The 27,485-nt window shown below is 44.0% G+C and overlaps 1 protein-coding gene and 1 pseudogene across 1 annotated transcript in view; both read right to left on the minus strand.

The window, feature by feature from the left end:
- LOC126209857 (serine protease ami-like) overlaps positions 1 to 24,912 on the minus strand; it is a 70,890-nt gene extending 45,978 nt beyond the window's left edge. Inside the window, exons 1-2 of the mRNA XM_049938984.1 lie at positions 24,606 to 24,912; positions 6,246 to 6,453 (exon numbers count right to left, since the gene is read on the minus strand). Coding sequence (XP_049794941.1) covers positions 6,246 to 6,453; positions 24,606 to 24,912 — 515 coding nt within the window. The remainder of the gene's footprint in view (positions 1 to 6,245; positions 6,454 to 24,605) is intronic.
- Positions 24,913 to 27,147: 2,235 nt separating this feature from the next.
- LOC126211036 (5S ribosomal RNA) lies at positions 27,148 to 27,265 on the minus strand (annotated as a pseudogene).
- Between the last annotated feature and the right edge of the window lie 220 nt (positions 27,266 to 27,485).

A 27,485-nucleotide genomic window follows, 5' to 3' on the forward strand; every position in this document is an offset into this window, starting at 1 on the left:
TTATCATGTGCATTTCTTCTTGGTGTAGCAATTTTAATGGCCAGTAATGTAAGTAAACTGAGTCTCCGTCTGAATGATAACATAAGAGTCATAACAGACACCTTGAGATCAACTCCTCTACCTTAGCTATCCGCTCCACAGCATTTGTGAAAACAAGCAGTGACCTGTGAATGAGAGATTACTAACTTAGAGTTTTTCCAAAGGCCACCTATCAAGGAACTTGCACTCACTTCACCTGGCCTGCATCTCAATTCCATTCTGGACAGCTCGTGAGAACCAACTAAAGAAGACTGAAGATGTTTGGAAGGAGACATGTAAAAATATCAACATCATATGTCGTCAGGGCCTCAAAAAACCTCCAAATGTATCACGCCTGCAACTGCCTAGAAGAACCTGGTGTCAAATGAACAGAGGCCATTGTAGACATGGAAGAACTAAGTGCTTCATGTACGAATGGAGACTCTCAGACACCTCATTGTGTGACTGTGAAGATCAGGGAAGACCACTGACCACATTGTAGAGAAACGTCCCAAGAGATGTTTCAGTGGAGACTGGAATGATATCATCAAAGCCCCCGCAATAAGATTAGAATGGATGGAATGCCTTGACAACACTCTATAGACAACACTCTATACAAAACACTCTATAGACCAGAGCTGTTGCATATTCCTTTTGTACTTCATTGTGTAAATATTACTGTGAACTGTATATGTACAGCCATATGATAAATAATAATAAATAAATAACGACAATAAATAATATTAATTAATATTATTACTTTATTATTAATAATAATATTAATGGCAGTGGTCAAACACAAAGCATTGGCAGCCTCTATTCTTCAATTTCTGCCAGTTCAGAAGTAAGAAATCCAGCAATCAAATGATTTACAAATAGTAGGTCTAAGTATTTTGAAAACATTTCAACTTGCTTTATTTTAAATGCGGGTGCAAGCTGTGGGTAAAGCAAGTGCTGAGGTAAATGTAAATGTCGTGTGACTATGGCCCCCCATAGTGGAGACCGTTCGCCGGGTGCAAGTCTTTCGATATGACGTCACTTCGGTGACTTGCACGTCGATGGAGATGGAATGATGATGGTGATTAGGACAACACCTCACCCAATCCCTGAGCGCAGAAAATCTCCGACCCAGCCGAGAATCGAACCCGGGTAAGTCTTTCGATATGACAAGTCTTTCGATATGACGCCACTTCGGTGACTTGCGCGTCGATGGAGATGAAATGATGATGATTAGGACAACACCACACCCAGTCCTGAGCGGAGAAAATCTCCGACCCAGCCGAGAACCGAACCCAGGCCCTTGGGATTGACATTCTGTCGCGCTGATCACTCAGCTACTGGTGGTGGACAGTGCTGAGGTGTGGTGCAGAGGAGACATATTCTGTAACAAGTTGTTGTTGTTGTGGTCTTCAGTCCTGAGACTAGTTTGATGCAGCTCTCCATGCTACTCTATCCTGTGCAAGCTTCTTCACTTCCCAGTACGTACTGCAACCTACATCCTTCTGAATCTGCTTAGTGTATTCATCTCTTGGTCTCCCTCTACGATTTTTACCCTCCACGCTGCCCTCCAATACTAAATTGGTGATCCCTTGATGCCTCAGAACATGTCCTACCAACCGAACCCTTCTTCTGGTCAAGTTGTGCCACAAACTTCTCTTCTCCCCAATCCTATTCAATACTTCCTCATTAGTTATGTGGTCTACCCATCTAATCTTCAGCATTCTTCTGTAGCACCACATTTCGAAAGCTTCTATTCTCTTCTTGTCCAAACTATTTATCGTCCATGTTTCACTTACATACATTACTACACTCCATACAAATACTTTCAGAAATGACTTCCTGACACTTAAATCTATACTCGATGTTAACAAATTTCTCTTCTTCAGAAACGCTTTCCTTGCCATTTCCAGTCTACATTTTATATCCTCTCTACTTCGACCATCATCAGTTATTTTGCTCCCCAAATAGCAAAACTCCTTAACTACTTTAAGTGTCTCATTTCCTAATCTAATTCCCTCAGCATCACCCGACTTAATTCGACTTCATTCCATTATCCTCGTTTTCAAATGGTTCAAATGGCTCTGAGCACTATGGGACTTAACATCTGTGGTCATCAGTCCCCTAGAACTTAGAACTACTTAAACCTAACTAACCTAAGGACATCACACACATCCATGCCCGAGGCAGGATTCGAACCTGGGACCGTAGCGGGTGCGCGGTTCCGGACTGAGCGGCTAGAACCGCTAGACCACCGCGGCCGGCTATCCTCGTTTTGCTTTTGTTGATGTTCATCTTATATCCTCCTTTCAAGACACTGTCCGTTCCATTCAACTGCTCTTCCAAGTCCTTTGCTGTCTCTGACAGAATTACAATGTCATCGGCAAACCTCCATGGATTTTAAGACCTACTCCGAATTTTTCTTTTGTTTCCTTTACTGCTTGCTCAATATAGAGATTGAATAACATCGGGGAGAGGCTACAACCCTGTCTCACTCCCTTCCCAACCACTGCTTCCCTTTCATATCCCTCGACTCTTATAACTGCCATCTGGTTTCTGTACAAATTGTAAATAGCCTTTCGCTCCCTGTATTTTACCCCTGCCACCTTTAGAATTTGAAAGAGAGTAACAAGTGTCTACCCTAAATGTAGATAGTTATCTTCCTTTCCTGAGGAGGAGTTGTAGGTAACACTTGCGGTGCACTATGAATTGCTCCGTCATTATATAAGAAAGGTTTTTAGAAATAATCAATACTAATTCTTTCATTGACTCAGTATTTCATGGTTTAATAAAACATGTACAAAAACTAGATATAATTTGTCTTTCATTATAATAAAAATAAGTTTTGCAAGAAATATGTTCATTTGAAAGTTAGCAGCTAAAGTTGTTGATGGTGGGATCAAGTACCTGGGGGCGGGGGGTGTACTAGCTAATAGCGGATTGCACTCAGAGGTTGCGGCCTGAGAAAGATTGGTCTAGAACCACTGGTCTAGCATGTGTGTTGTCAAGTAGTTGCCTAGCTAGTCATGGACTACACAGGAAGTTAGGGGTATAGGTACGGATACTGTGATCATTGGTACCTTAATATTTACTCACTTCAGTCCGTTTGTTGTTTTCTTGCGTGTGTCCGAAAGTCTCCCCACAAGCAAAAAAAAAAAAATGGTATAAATGGCTCTGAGCACTATGGGACTCAACATCTGAGGTCATCAGTCCACTATACTTAGAACTACTTAAACCTAACTAGCCTAAGGACATCACACACCTCCATGCCCGAGGCAGGATTCGAACCTGCGACCGTGTCAGCAGCGCGGTTCCGGACTGAAGCGCCTACCTGTTACTACCTGATGTTTTCTGCATGTTAGTAATAACAGCACAAAGTGAACTACACCTGTCAGTATAGACTAACCATTATGCATTCATGTGCCTACACTTCAACATCTGACCTGATGCTCAGGGGAAAAAAAAAACATTGATGGTTTACGTCATGGGCGGACAAACGTTGCACGCGGCTCATGAGCGCATAGCGCTGCACGTGTGCTGCTCGCGTGCAATCGTCGAACGGAGCAGTGGTGACAGCCGGCAGGTTGCCGCAGTGTAGTGCCAGGCTAAGCTCCGGACGTTGATGCGGAGCGAGCACTATGTAGTGAACGTTGTATTTCGAGAAACGGAGAAGTGGAGATTTGCTATCTTTTAAAAAGTAATGGGAGAATCATTTTTTCTTTGTGCAAAAACGTGAAAATTCGAAATGTTTAATATGTGGCAGTATTCTCGCTGGTCAACGGAAGTTTAGTATTGAAGGCCATTATAATAAATTTCACAAGGACGAGTACAATTTATTGTCGGATTCTGAGCGGATGGGGAACTGACTGAGCTTAAGAAGAGCGATCTGACGATACCAGATGAATCTGTCGTAGTTGGCCGGCCGGAGTGGCCGAGCGGTTCTAGGCACTACAGTCTGGAACCGCGCGACCGCTACGGTCGCAGGTTCGAATCCTGCCTCGGGTATGGATGTGTGTGATGCCCTTAGGTTAGTTAGGTTTAAGTAGTTCTAAGTTCTAGGGGACTGATGACCACAGCAGTTAAGTCCCATAGTGCTCAGAGCCATTTGAATTTGTCGTAGTTGCTGTTGTCACGAGAGATCTGCGACTTTCCCTCGTCATGTCTCTCATCTAACTGTTTTCAAGTTTTCAGGACGACAACAATAATAGCCCAGCGGTATGTGCAAGTTATAAGACTGCGCTTCATATAGCGAGAGCTGGAAAACCGTTTGCTGAATTAATAAGTCTCGGTTAAGAGCAAACATCAGTGATGAAAATTTACGTAACTGTTTGTGTTTGTCTGTATGTAGAAATTTTGATCCAGATATTAAACGTATTGTAAACTCCACCTGTGAGAATTAAATGAAACGTATCGTAGGTAATAGGTACTCTTTCAAACCATGATTTCCTTCAAGCACTCCTACTAACCTTATTCATTGACTCAATAAAGCAAGCTAGGAAACAAAACGCATTACAGAGGAAGGAGCGGACAGAAGGTATGGTGGGGATGGGAGATAAGCGGGTGGCCAGCTTGCCCCTGTGTGCACGCGGAACACCTGTTAACTGCACGCGTGCAAGTGCACCGCACACGTGCAGGATTCCTGCCCGCCCCTGCTTTACGTGGTCCTTATGTACTTGGAGGTACTAAAAACATGCTACTTATAGTAGTTATAATCATTAGCCTGCAAATGCAGTAAATACTAATGTATGAGGGTAATCGCAAAATAAGGTCTCCTATTTTTTTTTATAAGTACAGAGCTCTGGTTGTGTGACAGTTGGTCACACTGTTATGAAGAGTGTTTCATGCGGGCTTGGCAGCCGATGAGATTGGAGCTCCTGTTAGATGTTACCGCTAAGTGCGAATTGCGCGCATTTATTCGGTTTTGAACGTAAAGGGCACTGCGTCAACTGAAATCCATCGCCAATTGACGGAAGTGTATGGTGAGTCGTGCATGGATGTCAAAAACGTTAGTAAGTGGTGTAGAGAGTTTGCAGCTGGTCGGACCGAAATTCACGACGAACAAAGGAGCGGGAGACCGTTAATTTCTGAGGAGACAGTGTTGAAGGTTGACCAAAGTATGCGTGGAGATCGGCGGATCACCCTGGATGATCTCTGCACGTTGGTTCCTGAGGTTTCCCGAAGCACCGCTCAGAGAATTTTAAGGGGAACATTGAACTACCGGAAGGAATGGGTGGCACGCATGCTAACTGAGGACCACATGCGGCAACGAGTTGATGCTTCCCACGGCATTTCTTCACCGCCTTGCAACCGAACATAACAAATGGTCCAAATGGCTCTGAGCACTATGGGACTTAACTTCTGAGGTCATCAGTCCTCTAGAACTTAGAACTACTTAAACCTAACTAACCTAAGGATATCGCACACATCCATGCCCGAGGCAGGATTCGAACCTGCGACCGTAGAGGTCGCGCGGTTCCAGACTGTAGCGACTAGAACCACTCGACCAACCCGGCCGGCGAACAGAACAACTTTCTGGACTGAATTGTCACGGGTGACGAAACCTGTGCATACCACTTCGCAGCTGAGACCAAGCATCAATCACGGCAGTGACGGCATCTTTCTTCGCAGCATGGCGGGGAGTTGGTATGACATGGGCGTACAAAAACTGCCGCCGGCCACGGTGGTCTCGCGGTTCTAGGCGCTCAGTCCGGAGCCGCGCAACTGCTACGGTCGCAGGTTCGAATCCTGCCTCGGGCATGGATGTGTGTGATGTCCTTAGGTTAGTTAGGTTTAAGTAGTTCTAAGTTCTAGGGGACTGATGACCACAGATGTTAAGTCCCATAGTGCTCAGAGCCATTTGAACCATTTTACAAAAACTGCCACATCGTCTACAAAAATGCATCGCCAGAAATGGTGATTATGTCGAAAAATAGCTAAATGTTCAAGCTGTAAACTGATGTAAACCATTGTAGAAATAAACAGGTCTATGTACTTATAAAAAATAAGAGACCTTAATTTTTGGATTAACCTCGTAATGTTGTTCAGCACACAGCCGCAGTCATCATTAGAAATATCTACATGTATACACCTAACACCCGTTGTATTCTACGGCCTTCGATAGTGCTGGAAGAATGCAGATAGGTGGGTTAGAAGTAAAAAACGGTGGTAATGAGCTAGACGTAACGAGAAGGACTCGAGAATGAAGTGTCGTACCAGTCTGACATACTCACTGTCTCATTTCCGTGATGGGTATGATGCCGACGAAGCCGGAGATCATTTCGAAGGCGCGGTACATGTGCAGCAGCATGATGTCGTGGTCCAGTCTGTCTGGGGTGGGCGGCTTGTAGTAGCTGACCGTCGCCGCGACGCGGATCTGGACGTTGATCTTGGTGAAGACTCTGTCGGTCGAGAAGTCGACGTCACCAGCGAAAACGATAGCTGCGGGCAGGTAGTATGAGTCAAGGGTCTACCTCCCCCACATGGGTGCGTGCAATGCCCCCTCCTGTAATCTGGGCTACATGGTTTACAATCATCACGGAATTGTCGCGATATACTACAAGCGACCATCTACAGAGCTATTACAAATGATTGAAGCGATTTCATAAATTCACTGTAACTCCATTCATTGACATATGGTCACGACACACTACAGATACGTAGAAAAACTCATAAAGTATTGTTCGGCTGAAGCCGCACTTCAGGTTTCTGCCGCCAGAGCGCTCGAGAGCGCAGTGAGACAAAATGGCGACAGGAGCCGAGAAAGCGTATGTCGTCCTTGAAATGCACTCACATCAGTCAGTCATAGCAGTGCAACGACACTTCAGGACGAAGTTCAACAAAGATCCACCAACTGCTAACTCCATTCGGCGATGGTATGCGCAGTTTAAAGCTTCTGGATGCCTCTGTAAGGGGAAATCAACGGGTCGGCCTGCAGTGAGCGAAGAAACGGTTGAACGCGTGCGGGCAAGTTTCACGCGTAGCCCGCGGAAGTCGACGAATAAAGCAAGCAGGGAGCTAAACGTACCACAGCCGACCGTTTGGAAAATCTTACGGAAAAGGCTAAAGCAGAAGCCTTACCGTTTACAATTGCTACAAGCCCTGACATCCGATGACAAAATCAAACGCTTTTAATTTTCGGCGCGGTTGCAACAGCTCATGGAAGAGGATGCGTTCAGTGCGAAACTTGTTTTCAGTGATGAAGCAACATTTTTTCTTAATGGTGAAGTGAACAGACACAATGTGCGAATCTGGCCGGTAGAGAATCCTCACGCATTCGTGCGGCAAATTCGCAATTCACCAAAAGTTAACGTGTTCTGTGCAATCTCACGGTTTAAAGTTTACGGCCCCTTTTTCTTCTGCGAAAAAAACGTTACAGGACACGTGTATCTGGACATGCTGGAAAATTGGCTCATGCCACAACTGGAGACAGACAGCGCCGACTTCACCTTCAACAGGATGGTGCTCCACCGTACTTCCATCATGATGTTCGGCAATTCTTAAACAGGAGATTGGAAAACTGATGGATCGGTCGTGGTGGAGATCATGATCAGCAATTCATGTCATGGCCTCCACGCTCTCCCGACTTAACCCCATGCGATTTCTTTCTGTGGGGTTATGTGAAAGAGTCAATGTTTAAACCTCCTCTACCAAGAAACGTGCCAGAACTGCGAGCTCGCAACAACGATGCTTTCGAACTCATTGTGGGGACATGCTGCGCCGAGTGTGGGAGGAACTTTATTATCGGCTTGATGTCTGCCGAATCACTTAAAGGGGCACATATCGAACATTTGTGAATGCCTAAAAGAACTTTTTGAGTTTTTGTATATGTGTGCAAAGCATTGTGAAAATATCTCAAATAATAAAGTTATTGTAGAGCTGTGAAATCACTTCAACCATTTGTAATAACCCTGTACAACTGTACTAAACTACATAGTAAACCCTCTAGCAAGGGCTCCGGCGTATAACATATAACGCTCCCCCCCCCCTCCCGAAGAGGCCATGAAGGCCCAAAGGTACCGACCGGCCGCCGTATCATCCTCAGCCCACAGGCGTCACTGGATGCGGATTTGGAGGGGCATGTGGTCAGCACATCGCTCCCCCGACCTTATGTCATGTAATATATATATTATTGCTTGCTACTTTAGTGTTATCTTGAAGCTGTGAGAAAGGAGGACAGGCGTTCCAAGGCGAGGAAGCAGAGACGATGCTGAGGGCAGACGAAAGTAAGAGAGATATTGTTACATGAAGTAAACCGTAAGGGGAGAGCCTTGGGAAAATGCAGACGCCCCCAGACGCGGTCCCAGGGCGCTAGTTACTCTTCAAGGAATTACCATGTAACTTCGTATGTCGTCTAGACGATGTAGTAGGTTGCCACCGTAGAACTTTGTAACCAACAGGCACGTACCAGCGTATGAAGCCTGCTTGATACCAGCCCTGAGAACAGCAACAACAGAAGGCTCACAAGGGTTAGAATGAGAGCGAAAGTGCCAAATACTGTTGACCTACTCTGGGAAGCCCGAGGTGCGGGACTAACTGACGTATAACAATAATGTTGCAAGCCTTATTTGGCAGAGCAGTTACGTTTATAATATTCTTCTCGGGTATGCAGCCGGATCATGACGTCTTCAAGACACAATATTTCCGCGGTCCAACTGGCCGCCATCATCAGGTGAGAGCGCTGGTGCACAATCTCGCCGGAACTGACTTCCCAGTTGTGCAGTGAGGTGGTCGAATGAGAGTGTCCTCACGTTCCAGCTACAGCCAGCCGGCACGTGGGAAATCAGATTTGTGCGACATTCTTGCGATGATGATAGACGCCTCCTTTGATGACTCACCATTCTTTTGTTCACTGCTATGTCTCTGTAGACATTCTGCAATCACCTGTAAATATCAGCGAGGCTCTGGATTTCCGAAGAAAGAAACTGAGTGTCAGCTCTCTCCTTCGAAAGCACCTCTGTTACAGACGCCACTTAGAAGGCTACATATAGCACCGCCGGAATTTCACGAAATTCCACAGGCGCTGAAGCAGGAATATTCCATAATGTCCTATAAGAAATTTCGCATGTTTTCACCAGAAACCGGCTGAGAAAAAATTTTTTTGCGTTACTTATTGAATGCCTCACATACTAAGCTATCACCGAGCGAGGTGGCGCAGTGGTTAGCACACTGGACTCGCATTCGGGAGGACGACGGTTCAATCCCATCTCCAGCCATCCTGATTTAAGTTTTCCGTGATTTCCCTAAATCGTTTCAGGCAAATGCCGGGATGGTTCCTTTGAAAGGGCACGGCCGATTTCCTTCCCAATCCTTCCCTAACCCAAGCTTGTGCTCCGTCTCTAACGACCTCGTTGTCGATGGGACATTAAACACTAACCACAACCACCACCACTATCACCATTATTCTATCCCTTTGTAACGAATTGGAATGTGTGAATTACACTACTGGCCATTAAAATTGTTGTACCAAGAAGAAATGCAGATGATAAACGGGTATTGATTGGATAAGTGTATTATACTAGAACTGACATGTGATTACATTTTCACGTAATTTGGGTGCATAGATCCTGAGAAATCACTACCCAGTACAACCACCTCTGGCCGTAATAGCGGCCTTGATACGCCTCGGCATTGAGTCAAACAGAGCTTGGATGGCGTGTACAGGTACAGCTGCCCATGCAGCTTCAACACGATACCACAGTTCTTCAAGAGTAGTGACTGGCGTATTGTGACAAGCCAGTTGTTCAGCCACCATTGACCAGACGTTTTCAGTTGGTGAGAGATCTGGAGAATGTGCTGGCCAGGGGAGAAGTCGAACATTTTCTGTATCCAGAAAGACCGGTAAAGGACCTGCAACATGCGGTCGTGCATTATCCTGCTGAAATGTAGGGTTTTGCAGGGATCGAATGAAGGGTAGAGCCACGGGTCGTAACACATCTGTAATTTATTGTTCACTGTTTAAAGTGCCGTCAATGCGAACAAGAGGTGACCAAGACGTAGATCAATGGCACACCATACCATCACGGCGGGTGATACGCCAGTATGGCGATGACGAATACACGCCTCCAATGTGCGTTCACCGCGATGTCGCCAAACACGATGATGCTGTAAACAGAACCTGGATTCATCCGAAAAAATGACGTTTTGCCATTCGTGCACCCAGGTTCGTCGTTGAGTACACCATCGCAGGCACTCCTGTCTGTGATGCAGTGTCATGGGTAACCGCAGCCATGGTCTTCGAGCTGATAGTCCATGCTGCTGCAAACGTCGTCGAACTGTTCGTATAGATGGTTGTTGTCTTGCAAACGTCCCTATCTGTTGACTCAGGGATCCAGACGTGGCTCCACGATCCGTTACAGCTATGCGGTTAAGATGCCTGTCATCTCGACTGCTAGTGATACGAGGCCGTTGGGATCCAGCACGGCGTTCCGTATTACCCTCCTGAACCCACCGATTCTATATTCTGCTAATAGTCATTGTACCTCGACCAACGCGAGCAGCAATGTCGCGATACGATAAACCGCAATCGCGACAGCCTACAATCCGACCTTTATCAAAGTCGGAAACGTGATGGTACGCATTTCTCCTCCTTACACGAGGCATCACAACAACGTTGACCAGGCAACGCCGGTCAACTGCTGTTTGTGTATGAGAAATCGGTTGGAAACTTTCCTCATGTTAGCACGTCGTAGGTGTCGCCAACGGCGGCAACCTTCTGTGAATGCCTGAAAAGCTAATCATTTGCATATCACAGCATCTTCTTCCTGTCGCTTAAATTCCGCGTCTGTAGCACGTCATCTTCGTGGTGTAGCAATTTTAATGGCCAGTAGTGTAATTGTACTTCAAAACTATCTTTATTTCATTTTGCATAGTATAAAAATCCTATTCAAAATGGTCAACTGCAGCTGCTAGTTATTGTTTTGGATGCTATGGCGTCAAGATGCCTTTAAAATATGATATGTTCAGAAGTGAGTAATGCAATTGAGGGGGATAAGAATAATATGCTGACCTATTTCACAGCAGGAAAGCAACATAATGTTCCACGTAACAAACAGAAAATGGTGATTAAAGGAAAAGATAAAGGTGTGGTAGTTGGTGAAAAAATCATGAGAAGGTTAAGGAGTGTGAAATAAAGAACAAGAGCAAGAAACCCTTAATTATATTTCTGAGATGGAGCAATGATTTTGTGAATTTACTGGGTTCAAAAATGGCTCTGAGCACTATGGGACTCAACTGCTGAGGTCATTAGTCCCCTAGAACTTAGAACTAGTTAAACCTAACTAACCTAAGGACATCACAAACATCCATGCCCGAGGCAGGATTCGAACCTGCAACCGTAGCGGTCTTGCGGTTCCAGACTGCAGCGCCTTTAACCGCACGGCCACTTCGGCCGGCTAATTTACTGGGAATAACCTAAGAAGGTTAATATTCCAGTTGCTAGAGTGAAACAAAAGACCTCATCGTTTTCAACCTAATAACCTACATGCAGTGGCGGCTGTTGCGTAAGATCACAAGAATACCTTTCGGAGATATAGGTTATTTTTATTTGAATGCTGTTAAATGTAGAGCAGATGCAGTAATCTGAAATGCACGGCACTAAATCCACCACGCTATGCCACGTTGCTACTCCTCTAGGTTCCGTGAAACTTGGCTACAGCATCATGAGCACACCTTCAGTTGTGCACAGTTTAAGGAACTTTTACTACTGGTGTGATGTGATTGCTTTACAGGCCAAATGAGTAAGATTTAATAAACAATGTGCACAGGTCACGATGTGCACAGCTAGCCCTTACCACTCAACTACAAGTTTGGGTCAATGTCACCAGGTGGCAGCACACTGCAAGAGAATTTTGTCCTTTTTTTCTGTATTGTTATTTTTATACCTTTACAATAAAGGTAGGCCACCAGCAGTCTATGTATGCTGCTCTTCGCCCACATACAGGAAACAGAAAGACTGAAAAACAAACAAACATGGTGGACAAAAACGGGAGACAGGCATAGTAAAATAAACAAAGCTGTTCACGGGCGCACTGTTTGAATAAAAAACGTTCACCACTAAACACAACGGGGAAGAACAAGTTTACACACGTGAACGGAGGAGCACAAATGTAGAGACACTGAAGCACTGACGCGAAGACACACACGAGCACTGGCAACGGTCTCTGGCGCACAAAGATGCACTGTTCACACACAAAGCCAGGGACCTGACAAAGGAAAGAGGTGCGGTTCGGAACGAGAGGGGGAGGGTATTGATGCCTGAGGGAGAGGTGAAGGGAGGGGGAGGGGAGAGGGTAGGGGGGTTGTGGAAGCCCAGGAGGAGGGGAGGGAGGGAGGAAGGGAGGGAGGAAAGAGAGAAGGGAGAGAGGGTGCCCTGGAGGAACAACACAGGTGGAGGAAGGGGAGGATCAAAGTTGGTAGGAGGGGTAGATGGAGGGGATGAGGGCATCATCAGGGAGGGGGAGTTGGCGGGAGCCACCTTGGGCAAGGGTATGGAGAGTGGAGAGCTGGAGCGTGGGTGGGATGTGGGAGTACAGGTGCGGCAGTGGACGGGAGTGAGAAAGGATAGGAGAGACAAGCGGGTGAGGGGGATCAAGTTTGCAAGAGGTGTAAAGGATGAACTTTATTGTGGGTTGGCAGGAGAGCCAACACCAGGTTACAAGAGGAAGCCGATAGGCACGCGTTTTAGCTCACGCAGGCTGGCGTGAGGTCTGGAACAGCACAAGGAAATTAGAATTTAGAAAAACGGACGTAGCTGGTGGAATACTTAACTTTAATCCATTAATGGTGAACGTCGCTCTTGACGTTACATGATTCACAGTATCAATAGTAACTGGTACTGGCGTCTTGCTAGGTCGTAGCAAATGACGTAGCTGAAGGCTATGCTAACTATTGTCTCGGCAAATGAGAGCGTATTTTGTCAGTGAACCATCGCTAGCAAAGTCGGTTGTACAACTGGGGCGAGTGCTAGGAAGTCTCTCTAGACCTGCCGTGTGGCGGCGCTCGGTCTGCAATCACTGATAGTGGCGACACGCGGGTCCGACGTATACTAACGGACCGCGGCCGATTTAAAGGCTACCACCTAGCAAGTGTGGTGTCTGGCGGTGACACCACAAATTTTATCCCTGTTCACTTCGAATAAATCCTGCTAGGCGGTAGCACACTCCGCAGTTACGCCAATGCAATCACTATATAGTAAAATTAGATCTGGCATGAATACATGTTATAGTCATACTGACAGAAAAACCTTTTATGTGTGATTATGAATCAAATATATCAAACTAAGTTTTGGATTTTATGATAAAGTAATCAATTTGAGGCGCCGGAAACCATAAAGTGCGTCATCGTCAGTTGTGAGACTGTGGCATTTATTTATGCTTCTGTTGATCTTACGGTGGGTCAGGTTTTTCTGTGCTGTAGGCCCATGTTATATAAATTAACATTCATGAAAAGCACTCTCACTGGTTTCTTTGATGTTCAGTTACACGATGGCGTGCTTTTGGCCCCTATAGTTCTCAACGCTTCATTTCGGTTCTAGTCAAGTGATCATTTTCGTAGACAGAAGTACATGAATTTAATCATTTTCGTAAAGTGCAGTTTGTGTTTGGAGTTGGTTGTTTAGTGTCAACATGAACTCTGTTGAATCTGTTTTAAGTGTTAACAGAAAAGAAAATTGCTAGGAAGAGGTAGCCACAAAGGAATTAGGGCCTCTCAGACCAGATCTATTGGCGGAGAAAGTGCTCAAATCAAATAAGCGTGACCTCTAGCGAACAAATAAGTATATAATAAGCGTAAGTTGTTGTGTGTGTGTGCAACATAAGAACGTCTGATTTTCAGCCTGCAAGTTAATTCATTACTTAATAAATGTGTTAGGAATCTTGTACATTTGTCCAAAAAAATAAAAAGCACGAAAACTTCCACTTGCACAAAAATGCGATATGAAGAGTAAAGAAAGCTTACACGCTGTTTCGTCTTTAGTCCCCTAGAACTATGCGACTTAACTTCTGAGGTCATCAGTCCCCTATAACATAGAACTAGTTAAACCTAACTAACCTAAGGACATTACACACATCCATGCTCGAGGCAGGATTCGAACCTGCGACCGTAGCGGTCTCGCGGTCCAGACTGCAGCGCCTAGAACCGCACGGCCACTTCGGCCAGCATCCATTAACAATTCTTTCTTTTTTCAGACAAGTTATGCGTATTATTATTATTATAACGATTGTTCCCCTTTAGGAGAGTGATTGAACTTGAATTCATAATTTCATCTCCGGGCTTTTTTCTTCTTTGAGGGTTGAATAACACTTAGGCGGTTTTTTGTTCTACTGATTTTTATTTGTATGAACTAGTTTTCGGTTTATTAGGCAATCTTCAGATAACTACTGGCTATTGTTTACAAGGAGCTCGTGTACTTACGAACCAAACATTCTGGACCCAGATACAACGCACTTACATACGATCTTTAGCTGTGGTATTGTCTTTGGAATTGTCAAACGGGTCTTTTAACTTTTTGTTCTGTAAAACTGTTCTTTAACATAAAAAATCACATTTTATGGTTTGTCAGTGCCATGTATGGCAACAATTAGAATTATTTATGTAGTGTGCGTACTGTAAGACCTTCGGTACACACACCATCAGATTATTTGACTTGTCGCTCTAGCGAAGTAGGCGAGTGTCAGCAATATGTCTCGTGGTCTTATCCTGGCGTGTTTATCTTCTGCCATTAGGTCAGACGATAGAAATGCCACTTGCACGCTTAGAGTAGCAGATTGACGGTGACCAACTTTAAACAGAACTTGATTAATTTTTACAAACATTTATTAAAATAATAACAAGCATAAAAATAACTTAACTTGGTTCTGGATGCTATTTACGATTGACAATCTGAAGTTCCTTTGGTCTTGGTACGTTAATGTTATTCTCACATATCTCTGTTACTTGACAAAGTGTCTATACATTTCTCTTCATGGCTATGTACAGGAATATGATAATCTTATTAGGCGCAGACTGAAACTTGACTACAGACTAATGCAGACTGACTGATCAGAGGTCTGTACACTCGTTATAATACCTCGCGCGTTCTTGTATCACTGCGCTAGTGTGATCCGCGAGGAGGAAAGGTTCTACTTTAGCAGCAATCTCATTGGCTGCGTTACATATTAATAAGCGGATCGGCGGAAGCAGAATTTGGTCCGTCTTTATGGCAGCGCCATCTCGTAGTGCGGAGACGGACGAGCGCTGCGCCTGCGCTGTTGTGCTTAGCGGGGCGCACTCTAGTGGGAAAGTTGTGTACGCCCTGGCTACGTGGAACTATGTACACAACAATTTAGAATACACATTATTACAAATTTACAATTTTTTGGTATTTGTTGTGAATAGTTGCACTGGACTTTAATTGTTGGTTGTACAACAGCATGTTTTCTTTGGCGGTTACATTTTGTTATTAGAAAATTGTGCATTAATATATACCAAATATTACATTGTTACAGTTGAGTTACTGTTAGGAATGTAAACACATAAGGGATATTACATTACATTTGGGTGTGAATTTGTTTACTATTGGGACACTTTGTGGTTAGTAGCAGGTCTACTTTATTGTGTAAAGTTTAAGAGTGGTGATGTGCCTACTTGCAATTGATCATTTAGGACCAGCCGGGGATTTAGGGCTAAGTGTTTTTCTTCTTTGCTTCCCAAAACCTCTTCATCCTCTGCCGAATGCTTCTTCTTCCATTCTACTGTCCATTTTTTACCAGGATAGCGCGATGTTCTTTCCTGTACTGAATACGGTCTGCGAGATTTTTTATGTTGATCTGCTGCAGATCCCTTTCGACTTCTTTCAGCTATTCTGTGCCGCATTTACAATTTGTTATAATAATGAAAATTTTCCTTGCTGATCTGGAGTCTTCCATCCTGTAGATACATGTATAAAATTTGACTTGGCGTTTTCTGATTTCGTCTGTTACTGTGTTGGTCATTATATAGAACTCGTTGTGTAGTCTCTTCATCCAAATGTCGTTTTTGTTCATTGTCCTGTAAATTTTCCTGAGAATGTTTCTTTCTTGCTTTTCTATTTCGCTAATTTTTTAATGAACATCAGTCACCATTAAACTTCCTGGCAGATTAAAACTGTGTGCCGGACCGAGACTCGAACTCGGGACCTTCGCCTTTCGCGGAAAAGTGCTCTACCATCTGAGCCACCCAAGCACGACTCACGTCCCGTCTTAACACCTGTACTTCTGCCAGTACCTCGTCTCCTACGTTCCAAACATTACAGAAGCTCTCCTGCGAACCTTGCAGATCTAGCACTCCTGAAAAAGGATATTGCGGAGACTTGGCTTAGCCACAGCCTGGGGATGTTTTCAGAATTCCATCAACCACCATTGTTTCAGCTGCGCAGATTGCTTCTGGAAGAATCACTGTTCTATAGTGCCTTAATTTTGCGTCTGTCGAAATGCACTTCTTATTGTAATACGTCCATGTTAGCCTGTAGGCCTTCTGGAGCGTGGTGATTCTTTGTTCATTGGCGATTCGGTTTAATCCTGAGGACTGTATATTTTCTCCGAGTTATTTAAAATGGCAGACTTGTGCAAGTTTGTGATTAAAGGGGATTTATTTCTGGCTGTCTTTCCATATATTTGGTTTTTTCGTAAGATATTTGTAGTTTGGTTTTTTTGTGAAATTTCACGTAGTTCTCCATTGCGTGAATCGCTTGTGTACTGTTATTGGTGATGATTGCACTATCGTCAGCGAAAGCAAGGCACTTGATTTTAATTCGGATCTCTTTTTTTATACCAATTTGGATGCCCTTTATATGAGATTTCCATTCCCTGATGATCTTTTCTAGAACAATATTGAAAAGCGATGAGGATAATCCGTCTCCCTGTCGGACTCCAGTTTTGATTTCGAAGAATTCTGATATTTTGCCCATGAATTTCACTTTGGATGTTGTTCCTGTAAGTGTCTGTTCTGTGATCTTTCGTGTCTTTCGGTCGATCCCAAATTCTTCCATGATTTTAAACAGGGTTTAACGGTCCACTGAATCGTATGCTTTCCTGAAGTTTATGAATGTAATTACTGTGTTTCTTCAGTTACTCATTTGTGACATCGTCTTTAAGCACCAGATCTGTTCCTCACATGATCGTCCTTTTCTGAATCCGGCCTGGTATTCACCAATTACTGGATCTGCTTGGGATTCTATCCTGTTTAAAAGTGCTTTGGAAAGGATTTTGTAAGCGACTGGGAGCAGGGAAATTTCTCTGTAATTGTTGGTGTCTGTCTTGTCGCCCTTTTTGTGTAGCGGGTTGAATTAGAGCGTATTTCCAGTCCTCTGGTATTTGCTCCATCATCCGTGCGTATTATTATTATTACTGTTTTTCTTTTTGGCAGTGGCTGGATTTGTGCAAGAGTGTTGATAAGCATAACTACTATCTATACAGGAGATGCTATTAATTCCACACTCTCATATTAAACTGAATCTAAAAATTTGTGAACACCCAGAATGCATGCTCACAAGTCGCCACTGCCTATATGTAAAAGTGGACAGGCAGTGGCCACATAATGCCTGTAGGTAGGGAAAACTGGCCAACATGTAAGCTTCCAAAAAAAAAAAAAAAAAAAAAAAAAGGTTTATATAGTTGTCATAGCATTTCCTTTTCCGCTAAAAATAATTGCTTTGATACCTTATGTACGTTCAAAATGCATAAGCGGCAAGCTTCTATTAAAAATTATGAGTTGGTGAAAATTCAATTTTCCTTATTGTAGCCACTTTACGCCACCTTGCCCCACATATCATAAGCCAATTCCATCACTTGGTGTCCAACACAGGATGCCAGCAGGGTCTTCAATTTCTATTGATTTTGAGCCACTCGTTGCCAATTCAAACTAGCTGTCTTCCTTAAGTCTCTGTTCCATCCGTCCAGTGGTCTTCCCTGATGGCTATGACCAATGTTAATGAATCGCCAGCAGCAACACGCAACAGAAGTAAGACACTGTAAGTGCACTTTAACCAAAATTTTTACTGAAGATTCCAACTGCAACAAGTTATACACTTCTCACAACGACAAACTAAGGAAAGTGAAGTACAACACAGAAATGCAGCAGACAGCAATGGCTGCATTCCTCATACCGTTCCATCAGCTAACTGACGTTGGTTGCAGCTAAAAACAAATAATTACCGGCCGAAGCATTCCGACTTCTAAGAGTTCAGAAAGTATTCGGAATACATCGACCTTGTGGAACGCAACTGACTCTATTCACACTGAGTGACGAGTGCTACCAATATAAAATTTCAAGCTTGTTATACACTGCTGGCCACCGTAAATGCAACACCAAGAAAGACAAGAGGTAGCACAACAAAATTTATTTTGTAGATAACATGTTGACCAAGTATCAAATGATTACGTTTACAGAAGTCTGTGACATGTGGTTCCTGCCAGAATCAGTAGCCAGAGTAGCCGCCATTGTTGGAGATCACAGCTGCCACACGTCTCGGCATAGAGTCAAAGAGACGTTGGATGTGTTCCTGGGGTACAGCAGCCCAAGCAGCTTCCACACGTTGCCAAAGATCATCTGGTGTGGCAGCTGGGGATGTAATCTGGGTCACTCGTTGAGCAACCATGGACCACATGTTTTCTATCGGCGAAAGATCCGGAGAGCGAGCCGGCCAGGGAAGCAATTCAATCTGATTATTGACGAAGAACCTTTGGACAATGCGTGCCACGTGTGGTCGCGCATTATCCTGTTGAAATATGGCTGTGGCCGAGCCCTGAAGGTAAGGAAGGACAACTGGCTCCAGCACCTCGGATATGTAGCGCCGGCTATTTAAAGTACCGGCAATGTGTACTAGAGGCGTGCGAGAGTAATATCCAATACCGCCCCATACCATAATACCCGGTGCAAGACCAGTGTGGTGGTGCATAATGCAGCTGTCCAGCATCCTCTCTCCACGGTGTCTCCACACTCGAATCCGATCATCGTGGTGCTGCAGACAGAAGCGTGCCTCGTCCGTAAAGACAACGTCATTCCATTCTGCCGTCCACATCCGTCTGTCATCACACCATTGGCGACGGAGACGTCTGTGGTTCTGCGTCAATGGTAGACGACGCAATGGACGTCTCGTGGACAGACCACTCTGCTGTAAACGGCGTCGAATGGTACGCGCTGACACAGGATGATGCGTTACAGACGCAATGTGCTGTGCTATGGTTCGGGATGTCACTGAGCGATCCGTCACTGCCATGCGCACAATTTGCCTATCAGCACATGCAGTGGTGCACCGAGGTGAATGCGATCGACCACGTCGGTCCGTCGTACCCTCCTGCATCCAACTGTCACATATCCGCATTACAGTTGTTTGGTTTCGTCCAACACGACTAGCGATTTCTCTGTATGATAATCCACAATCTCGGTAAGCCACTATCCTTCCTCTGTCGAACTCGGATACTTGATCAAAAGATGTTCGCTATTGCCTACGAGGCATAACTGATCGTCTTGTGAAACAACCACAAGGTAAACACACGTACCGAACGTACACTCGTCGAAATCGCCAAGCCTTAAATGGCGCTATGAGGTGGCGCCACAGGCGCGCGTGATGTGCGTCTGCGCTGAAATTCTAATCAGTTGAATATCTCATCGCTGCAAACTCATGACGTAATTTTCACATGATTCGGATGCTTCCTTCAGGGTGTTGCATTTACGGTGGCCAGCAGTGTATATTTCTAGATTGCCTGTAGGATTTTGACAGTGTTCCCTATAAATGCTTCTAATCAAATTACGTGTCTATGGAGTACTGCCACAATCGTGTAACTGTATTCGTGATTTCCTGTCAGAAATTGACACTTTGTAGCAACTGGCAAGAAGTCATACACTCCTGGAAATGGAAAAAAGAACACATTGACACCGGTGTGTCAGACCCACCATACTTGCTCCGGACACTGCGAGAGGGCTGTACAAGCAATGATCACACGCACGGCACAGCGGACACACCAGGAACCACGGTGTTGGCCGTCGAATGGCGCTAGCTGCGCAGCATTTGTGCACCGCCGCCGTCAGTGTCAGCCAGTTTGCCGTGGCATACGGAGCTCCATCGCAGTCTTTAACACTGGTAGCATGCCGCGACAGCGTGGACGTGAACCGTATGTGCAGTTGACGGACTTTGAGCGAGGGCGTATAGTGGGCATGCGGGAGGCCGGGAGGACGTACCGCCGAATTGCTCAACACGTGGGGCGTGAGGTCTCCACAGTACATCGATGTTGTCGCCAGTGGTCGGCGGAAGGTGCACGTGCCCGTCGACCTGGGACCGGACCGCAGCGACGCACGGATGCACGCCAAGACCGTAGGATCCTACGCAGTGCCGTAGGGGACCGCACCGCCACTTCCCAGCAAATTAGGGACACTGTTGCTCCTGGGGTATCGGCGAGGACCATTCGCAACCGTCTCCATGAAGCTGGGCTACGGTCCCGCACACCGTTAGGCCGTCTTCCGTTCACGCCCCAACATCGTGCAGCCCGCCTCCAGTGGTGTCGCGACAGGCGTGAATGGAGGGACGAATGGAGACGTGTCGTCTTCAGCGATGAGAGTCGCTTCTGCCTTGGTGCCAATGATGGTCGTATGCGTGTTTGGCGCCGTGCAGGTGAGCGCCACAATCAGGACTGCATACGACCGAGGCACACAGGGCCAACACCCGGCATCATGGTGTGGGGAGCGATCTCCTACACTGGCCGTACACCACTGGTGATCGTCGAGGGGACACTGAATAGTGCACGGTACATCCAAACCGTCATCGAACCCATCGTTCTACCATTCCTACACCGGCAAGGGAACTTGCTGTTCCAACAGGACAATGCACGTCCGCATGTATCCCGTGCCACCCAACGTGCTCTAGAAGGCGTAAGTCAACTACCCTGGCCAGCAAGATCTCCGGATCTGTCCCCCATTGAGCATGTTTGGGACTGAATGAAGCGTCGTCTCACGCGGTCTGCACGTCCAGCACGAACGCTGGTCCAACTGAGGCGCCAGGTGGAAATGGCATGGCAAGCCGTTCCACAGGACTACATCCAGCATCTCTACGATCGTCTCCATGGGAGAACAGCTGCCTGCATTGCTGCGAAAGGTGGATATACACTGTACTAGTGCCGACATTGGGCATGCTCTGTTGCCTGTGTCTATGTGCCTGTGGTTCTGTCAGTGTGATCATGTGATGTATCTGACCCCAGGAATGTGTCAATAAAGTTTCCCCTTCCTGGGACAATGAATTCACGGTGTTCTTATTTCAATTTCCAGGAGTGTATAATGAGACAGACGCGATATCTGCAGTTTCTCACGGAAGTATTATTGATCCTCTGCTTTTCCTAATTCATACAAAACTATTTGGGAGGCAATCTGAGCTGCCTTCTTAGATTGTTTGCAGATGATGTAATTTTCCGTCTCGTGAAGTTATCAGAAAATCTAAAGCAATTACAAAATATTATAGACACGATATCTGTATGGTGCGAAAAGTGGCAGTTGATACTGAATAATGAAAATCGTGAAGTTATCCACATGATTACAAAAAACAATTCGCTAAATTTCGCTTGCATGATAAATCACACAGATCTAAAGGCTGCATATTCAGCTTAACACCTAGGGATACAATTACGAATAACTTACGCTGGAACCATCACATAGAAATTGTTGTGGAGAAGGTGAACCAGAGATTGAGTTTTATTCACAGAGCACTTAGAAGATGCAACACAGAAGAGAGTGCCTACGCTATGGTGGTGCATTCTCTTCTGGAGTATTTCAGCGCAGCATGGAATCCTTACTGGACAGGGTTGAAGGAAGACATCGAAAAAGTTCAAAGGAGGGTAGCTAGTTCTGTATATCATGAAATAGGGAAGAGAGTGTCATGGATGCGATAATCGAATTAGATTGGCAATAATTAAAACGATTCGGTTTTTCGTTGCAGTGAGATCTTCTAACAAAATGTAATTCACCAACTTTTTTATCTGCATGCGAAAATATTTTGCTAACGAACACCAACATATGGAAAAATGAACATCAGAGTAATAGTAATAATAATAATAATAATAAAGAGCAAAGAAAGGTAAGAGAAAGGGCAATTAGAATAACTAAAAGCGAACTTGAAAAGAAGAAAGTGACAGAAATGAAGGAAATCTTTAAAAAAATAATAGCTCTGATTTTATCAGACATTTAAGAGCAGACTTGGCTTACGCAGCACTGAAAATCGCGAAATATTTGCAAAATATTTTGATCAACTTCTTAATTGTCTAGAACCAATCCATAAACTGGAATTGTCAAAAATTCATGAAAATCGAGAAGAAGATTTAACTCTGAATATCAAAGACATTGAAGAAGTATTTACAGCCTTCAGAAACAATAAAGTTAGTAGAGAAGACTCTACAACAGAAGGACATTTGAAATGATCGCTACCAAAAATTTTATAAAAGAGCTAAAGTTAATTTTTGAGGAAACCTAGAAAACAGAAAAAAATTCCAGGGGCCTGGAACGAAGCCTTCATACATTCACTGCACAGGGGAGGCAATAACCAAGATGTTAACAGCTACAGAGTAATCTCTTTGTGAGCTGCTACACATAAAATATTTTCCTATATTTTACTAAGTTGAATAGAAACAACACTGGACAGTCATTTACTTGAATATGAAGGTGATTTAGCAAGGGCAGAAATGTTTAACCATAGAACACTGAAGGGACGACATTATTACTAAACCATAGTAAATTTTACTACTCCATATTTTACTTAGAGGAAGTCATAATTTGCAGTTTATGCACTAGTTAATTGCAATTATAAGATCTCGTATGGTTCATCACACAAAAGAGTAGAAAGTGTCCTGTTTTACGCCCTATAATGACAATAACAGATTGTTGGGAACCACGAATTGATTACGACTTCAATTGTAAGTTTTTATGAAGCTTTAGTAATCTAGGATTAATCTAAAATCAATCCTTTGCCACATATTACTGAATACAAAAGATATTGTAGCATTCAATTATTATTGATTTCTCCATCTTAGGACTACTGTAATTAATTAAAGAGAATTTTACACCAGATATTGTAGTAATGTTTGCTTATTTCAAAAAGGTCTTTGATTTCGTTGATGTAAAAACTATGAGCCCACATAAAGTAATTGGAGAATACTTTGTAAAGTCTAAATTAGTAAGTGTAATTCGTGAAATACCTACAGACACAGCACGTAATGTGAAATTTATGAAAGAAATATCTCAGCCCTTCGAAATGAATGGAGATGATGGGCTATTCCCAATTTTCTTAAAAGTGTTCTAGTAAAAAAAAAAAAGTGTAAATTTGGAATGGAAAATGTATGAATATAAGATTTGACGAATAAGATTGGGAAAAGTAACAAAAATACTGGAATAAACTGTCTCACTTTTGCAGATGACTTCGCTGTATTTTCTGAAAATGTGAGATCTGCTGTAACACAACTTAATCTCTTGGAAGAAATAGCCAGTAGGACTGGCTTTAGAATTATTGTAGAGAGAAATAAATATCTTACAGACATTAAAAATCCACAGAAAAACGTTTGACAGTAGATATTGTACAAATTGTATGGGTTAAAAAATTTAAATATCTTGGTGAAATAATCTAAGAAAACGATTTGGAGAAATCTGTATAGAGGAAAGGATATATAAAATGGGAAGAGCAAACGCTATAACATAACACTTTTACAAAAAGAAATGCCTATCTAAAAAAAGAAAGAAACAGAAATAAGGCTTTACAACACAGTAGAGAAACTAGAATGTCTGTGTATACAAGAGTATGTCTATCATGGAACTATAATTTAGGTAAATGAGACATACAAGAAGAGCGAATTATGAGGAAGCTGTTACGTCCACGAGAAACAGTGTAAGGTTATAAATTGTGTAGTAATGATGAAGTTTATCGAAACAGAAAATGCATCAGAATTAGTAATAAGGAAAAGGAGACTGGTACTTTTTGGGTATTTATACTGGATGAAAGACAGTAGATCAATCAAAACGAGCTTCAGATATCTCTGGAACAAGAAGTCAACAAATGTTTGGTTCCATGAAGGAAAAAGGTATTAAGGGAAAAAAATTGTTTAAAAGCTGAAGAAACAGCTGACAGAGATGTGTTTAGGGAAAAAGTATTGTATGCACATGGATTCCAAGAGAAGACAGTGGAAAAAAACTGGACTGGAATGTTGAGAAAACAAGAAGAAAAAAAGTAGTGAAAAGGCTAAAGAGTAATGGAATAAAAGGGGAAAAAATAAAGAAATAAACTTGGCACATGGTCATTAATTGGCGCATTCAAGATGAAAATATTATTACTGTTACTATTATTATTATTATTATTAAGGAACTGAATTTGGCACATGATGATTAACTAGTCCATTAGAGAAAAATATTAGTACTAATAATAATAATGAGAGAAATTGGAGCTCCCAGAGAAAGATTTGCCATTCAATTTTGCCACTTTAAATTCGCAAGTGGAACGGTAGAGAGAGAGAGAGAGAGGGGGAGTGTTTTAAATTTGTTTTATGAACCCTCTGCCAAGAATGTAAGTGTGAATTGTGTAGTAGTCATGCAGATGCAGGCGAGCTCACCGTCCCAGGCGCCTGAGCCCTTGCAGTGGCGCGCCGTCAGGACCCAACCAGGCGCCACCAGACTTCCGGAGCAGTCTTCATACCCCTGCTTGTCTTTGGTGATGAGGTACACGGCGAAAGGATACAGCCCCACGTGTGTCTGGAATCCTCCGAATATCCGGTTTGTGGCGAACTCCTCGCGTTTCCGTTCGCGTCGCATTCCTTCCAAGGCCGCCTTCCCCTCCTGAATCTCCTCCGGCGTGTTGTAGCCACAGCTCACGAGCGCGACGACAGCGCTCCATATGATCAGTCGCCACACTAGCAACATGACCCGTCGACACACAATTCAACCACGAAAATCAATTTTTCCTTCCGCCAAACAATGAGAAAACAGGAGTAGCCACCTCAGCGTACGGGGGTTTTCAACTGCGAGGAGCGTTGCTCCAAATTTTCATCGTCCATTCAGCACGTCAAAGCGGTGGTGATTATGAAAACATCACTGAACAATATTTAGCTCCTTCTGCAGTTATTCAGCTGTTCTGTGGTCTCAGCTGTAAACTACGTATTATCTCTGGCGCGCTCATATCGTGGGCATATCTATGGAGTCAAATATAGAGTAGATCTACATCTACATCTACATTTACATGACTACTCTGCGATCACACTGATGTGCCTGGCAGAGCACTTATTGAATTACCTTCAAGTTATTTGTCTACCGTTCCACTCACAAACAGCGAGAGGGAGACGCAAATCGTTAAAGTTTTCTGTGCCAGCTCTGATTTATCCAATTTCATTCTGAAGAGCATTTCTCCCTGTTTATGTGGGCGCCAGCAAAATATCTTCGCATTCAGAGGAGGAAGCTGATGATTGAAATTTCATGAGACAGTCCTATCGCAATGAAAAACGCCTTTGTTTAAATCACAGCCACCCCATTTCGCGTATCATTCCTGTGACACTTTCACCCCTATTTCGCTATTGTACAAAACGAGTTGTCCTTCTTTTGAACTTTTTTGGTGTCTTCCGTTAATTCTATCTTATATGGATCCTACACTGCTCAGCAGTACTCGAGAAGAGGGCGGAAAAGCGTAAGGAGGCGGTAGAACTGTTGCACTTTTAAGTGTTCTGCCAATAAATCCCTGTCTTTGGTTGGCGCATATCTTCTTTTCTAAATCAAAATCTACATATACATGATTACTCTGCAATTCAGAATCAAGTGCCTGTCAGAGGGTTTATCGAAACACCTTCAAGCTGCTACCCTACCGTTCCACTCACGAAAAGCGCGCGTAAAAAACAAAGACTTAAATCTTTTCGCGCGAATTCTGATTTCACTTGTTTATTTTGATGGTCATTTCTCCCTGTGCACGTAGGCACCGACGAAATATTTTCAAACTCTAAGGAAGAAACTGGTGATTGAAATTTCATGAAAAGTTCCTGCTACACCGTAAAACGCCTTTGTTTTATGACTGGCACTGTAATTCGTGTATCATATCCGTGACAACCTCTCCATTGTTTCGCGATAACACAAAACGAGCTGCCTTCTTCGAAATTATTTGATGTCCTCCATCAAACCTATCTGATGCGGATCCCACACCGCTCAACAATACTCTAGAGGAGGACGGACAAGCGTAGTGTAGGCTCTCTCTTTAGTAGATCTGTTCCATTTTCTGAGTGTCCTGCCAATAAATCGTAGTCTTTGGTTAGCCTTATCCACAACATTATCTAAGTGACCGTTCCAGTTTAAGTTATTCTTAATGGTAATCCATAAGCATTTCGACGTATTCACAGCCTTTAGATTTGTGCGATTTACCGTGCAACCGAAATTTAGCGGATTAATTTTAGTAGGATTACTCATACGGATGACTTCACACTTTTCATTATTTAGAATCAATTGCCACGTTGCACACTATATTGAAATCTTGTCTAAATCATTTTAAATTGGTTTTGATCGTCTGATGACTTTACAAGACGGTAAATGAGAGCATCATCTGCAAACCATACCACGTAACCCGACGTGGGTCGCTATATTCTTTAGAACCTCAGGCTTAAATCAGAGATTGAGCAGTATTTTCGGTAACCAGCTGAGATTATTCAGGTCTCTGTGGTTGGAGACAGTACAGAATGACTCGGATATTAGGCTAAGGAGATAGATATTGTGATGACAGGGTAAATGAGACTCTGCGTTGGCCTGCTTTTCATTGCTTCTTCACGTATTAGCAAGGAACATTCAGAAGAGCGCATGCACTACTTCATAACTTCTGAAAGTGTAGAAGACAGATGAGCTTTACAACCAATTACGAGAGCAAATGGCTACCTCGGCATTGTTAATAGTCGAGTAGACTCAGTAATGAACTAAAAACTGAACGAAACTCCTCCCGAGCAGTCCTGAAGGCCCAACGGCACCGACCGGCCGCCGTGTCATCCTCACTCACAGGCGTCACTGGATGCAGATATGGAGGGGCATGTGGTCAGCACACCGCTCTCCCAGCCGTATGTCAGTTTCCGAGCCTGGAGCCGCTCCTTCTCAATCCTCAGTTTGCCTCACAAGGTATGAGTGCACCCCACTTGCCAACAGCGCTCGGCAGACCGGATGGTCACCCATCCAAGTGCTAGCCCAGCCCGACAGCGCTTGACTTCGGTGATCTGACGGGAACCGGTGTTACCACTGCGGCCAAGCCGGTGGCCTCAGTAATGAACACTGATAAGAAAAAACATTATGACCATTTCCCACTGCGACTTTGGATGCTGCCTGGTAGCGTTGCGGGCATGTGACACGGTAACAAAAGTATGTAACCGTAGCAGACATGGACGGGGGATCGCCCTAGTCAAGATATGGGCTGTAAATGGGGAAATGCACTGAGATAAGCGACTTTGACAAATGCCAGATTATTATTACGCAAAGCC

The sequence above is a fragment of the Schistocerca nitens genome, chromosome 10 (genome assembly GCF_023898315.1).
Source record: "Schistocerca nitens isolate TAMUIC-IGC-003100 chromosome 10, iqSchNite1.1, whole genome shotgun sequence".
NCBI lineage: Eukaryota > Metazoa > Arthropoda > Insecta > Orthoptera > Acrididae > Schistocerca > Schistocerca nitens.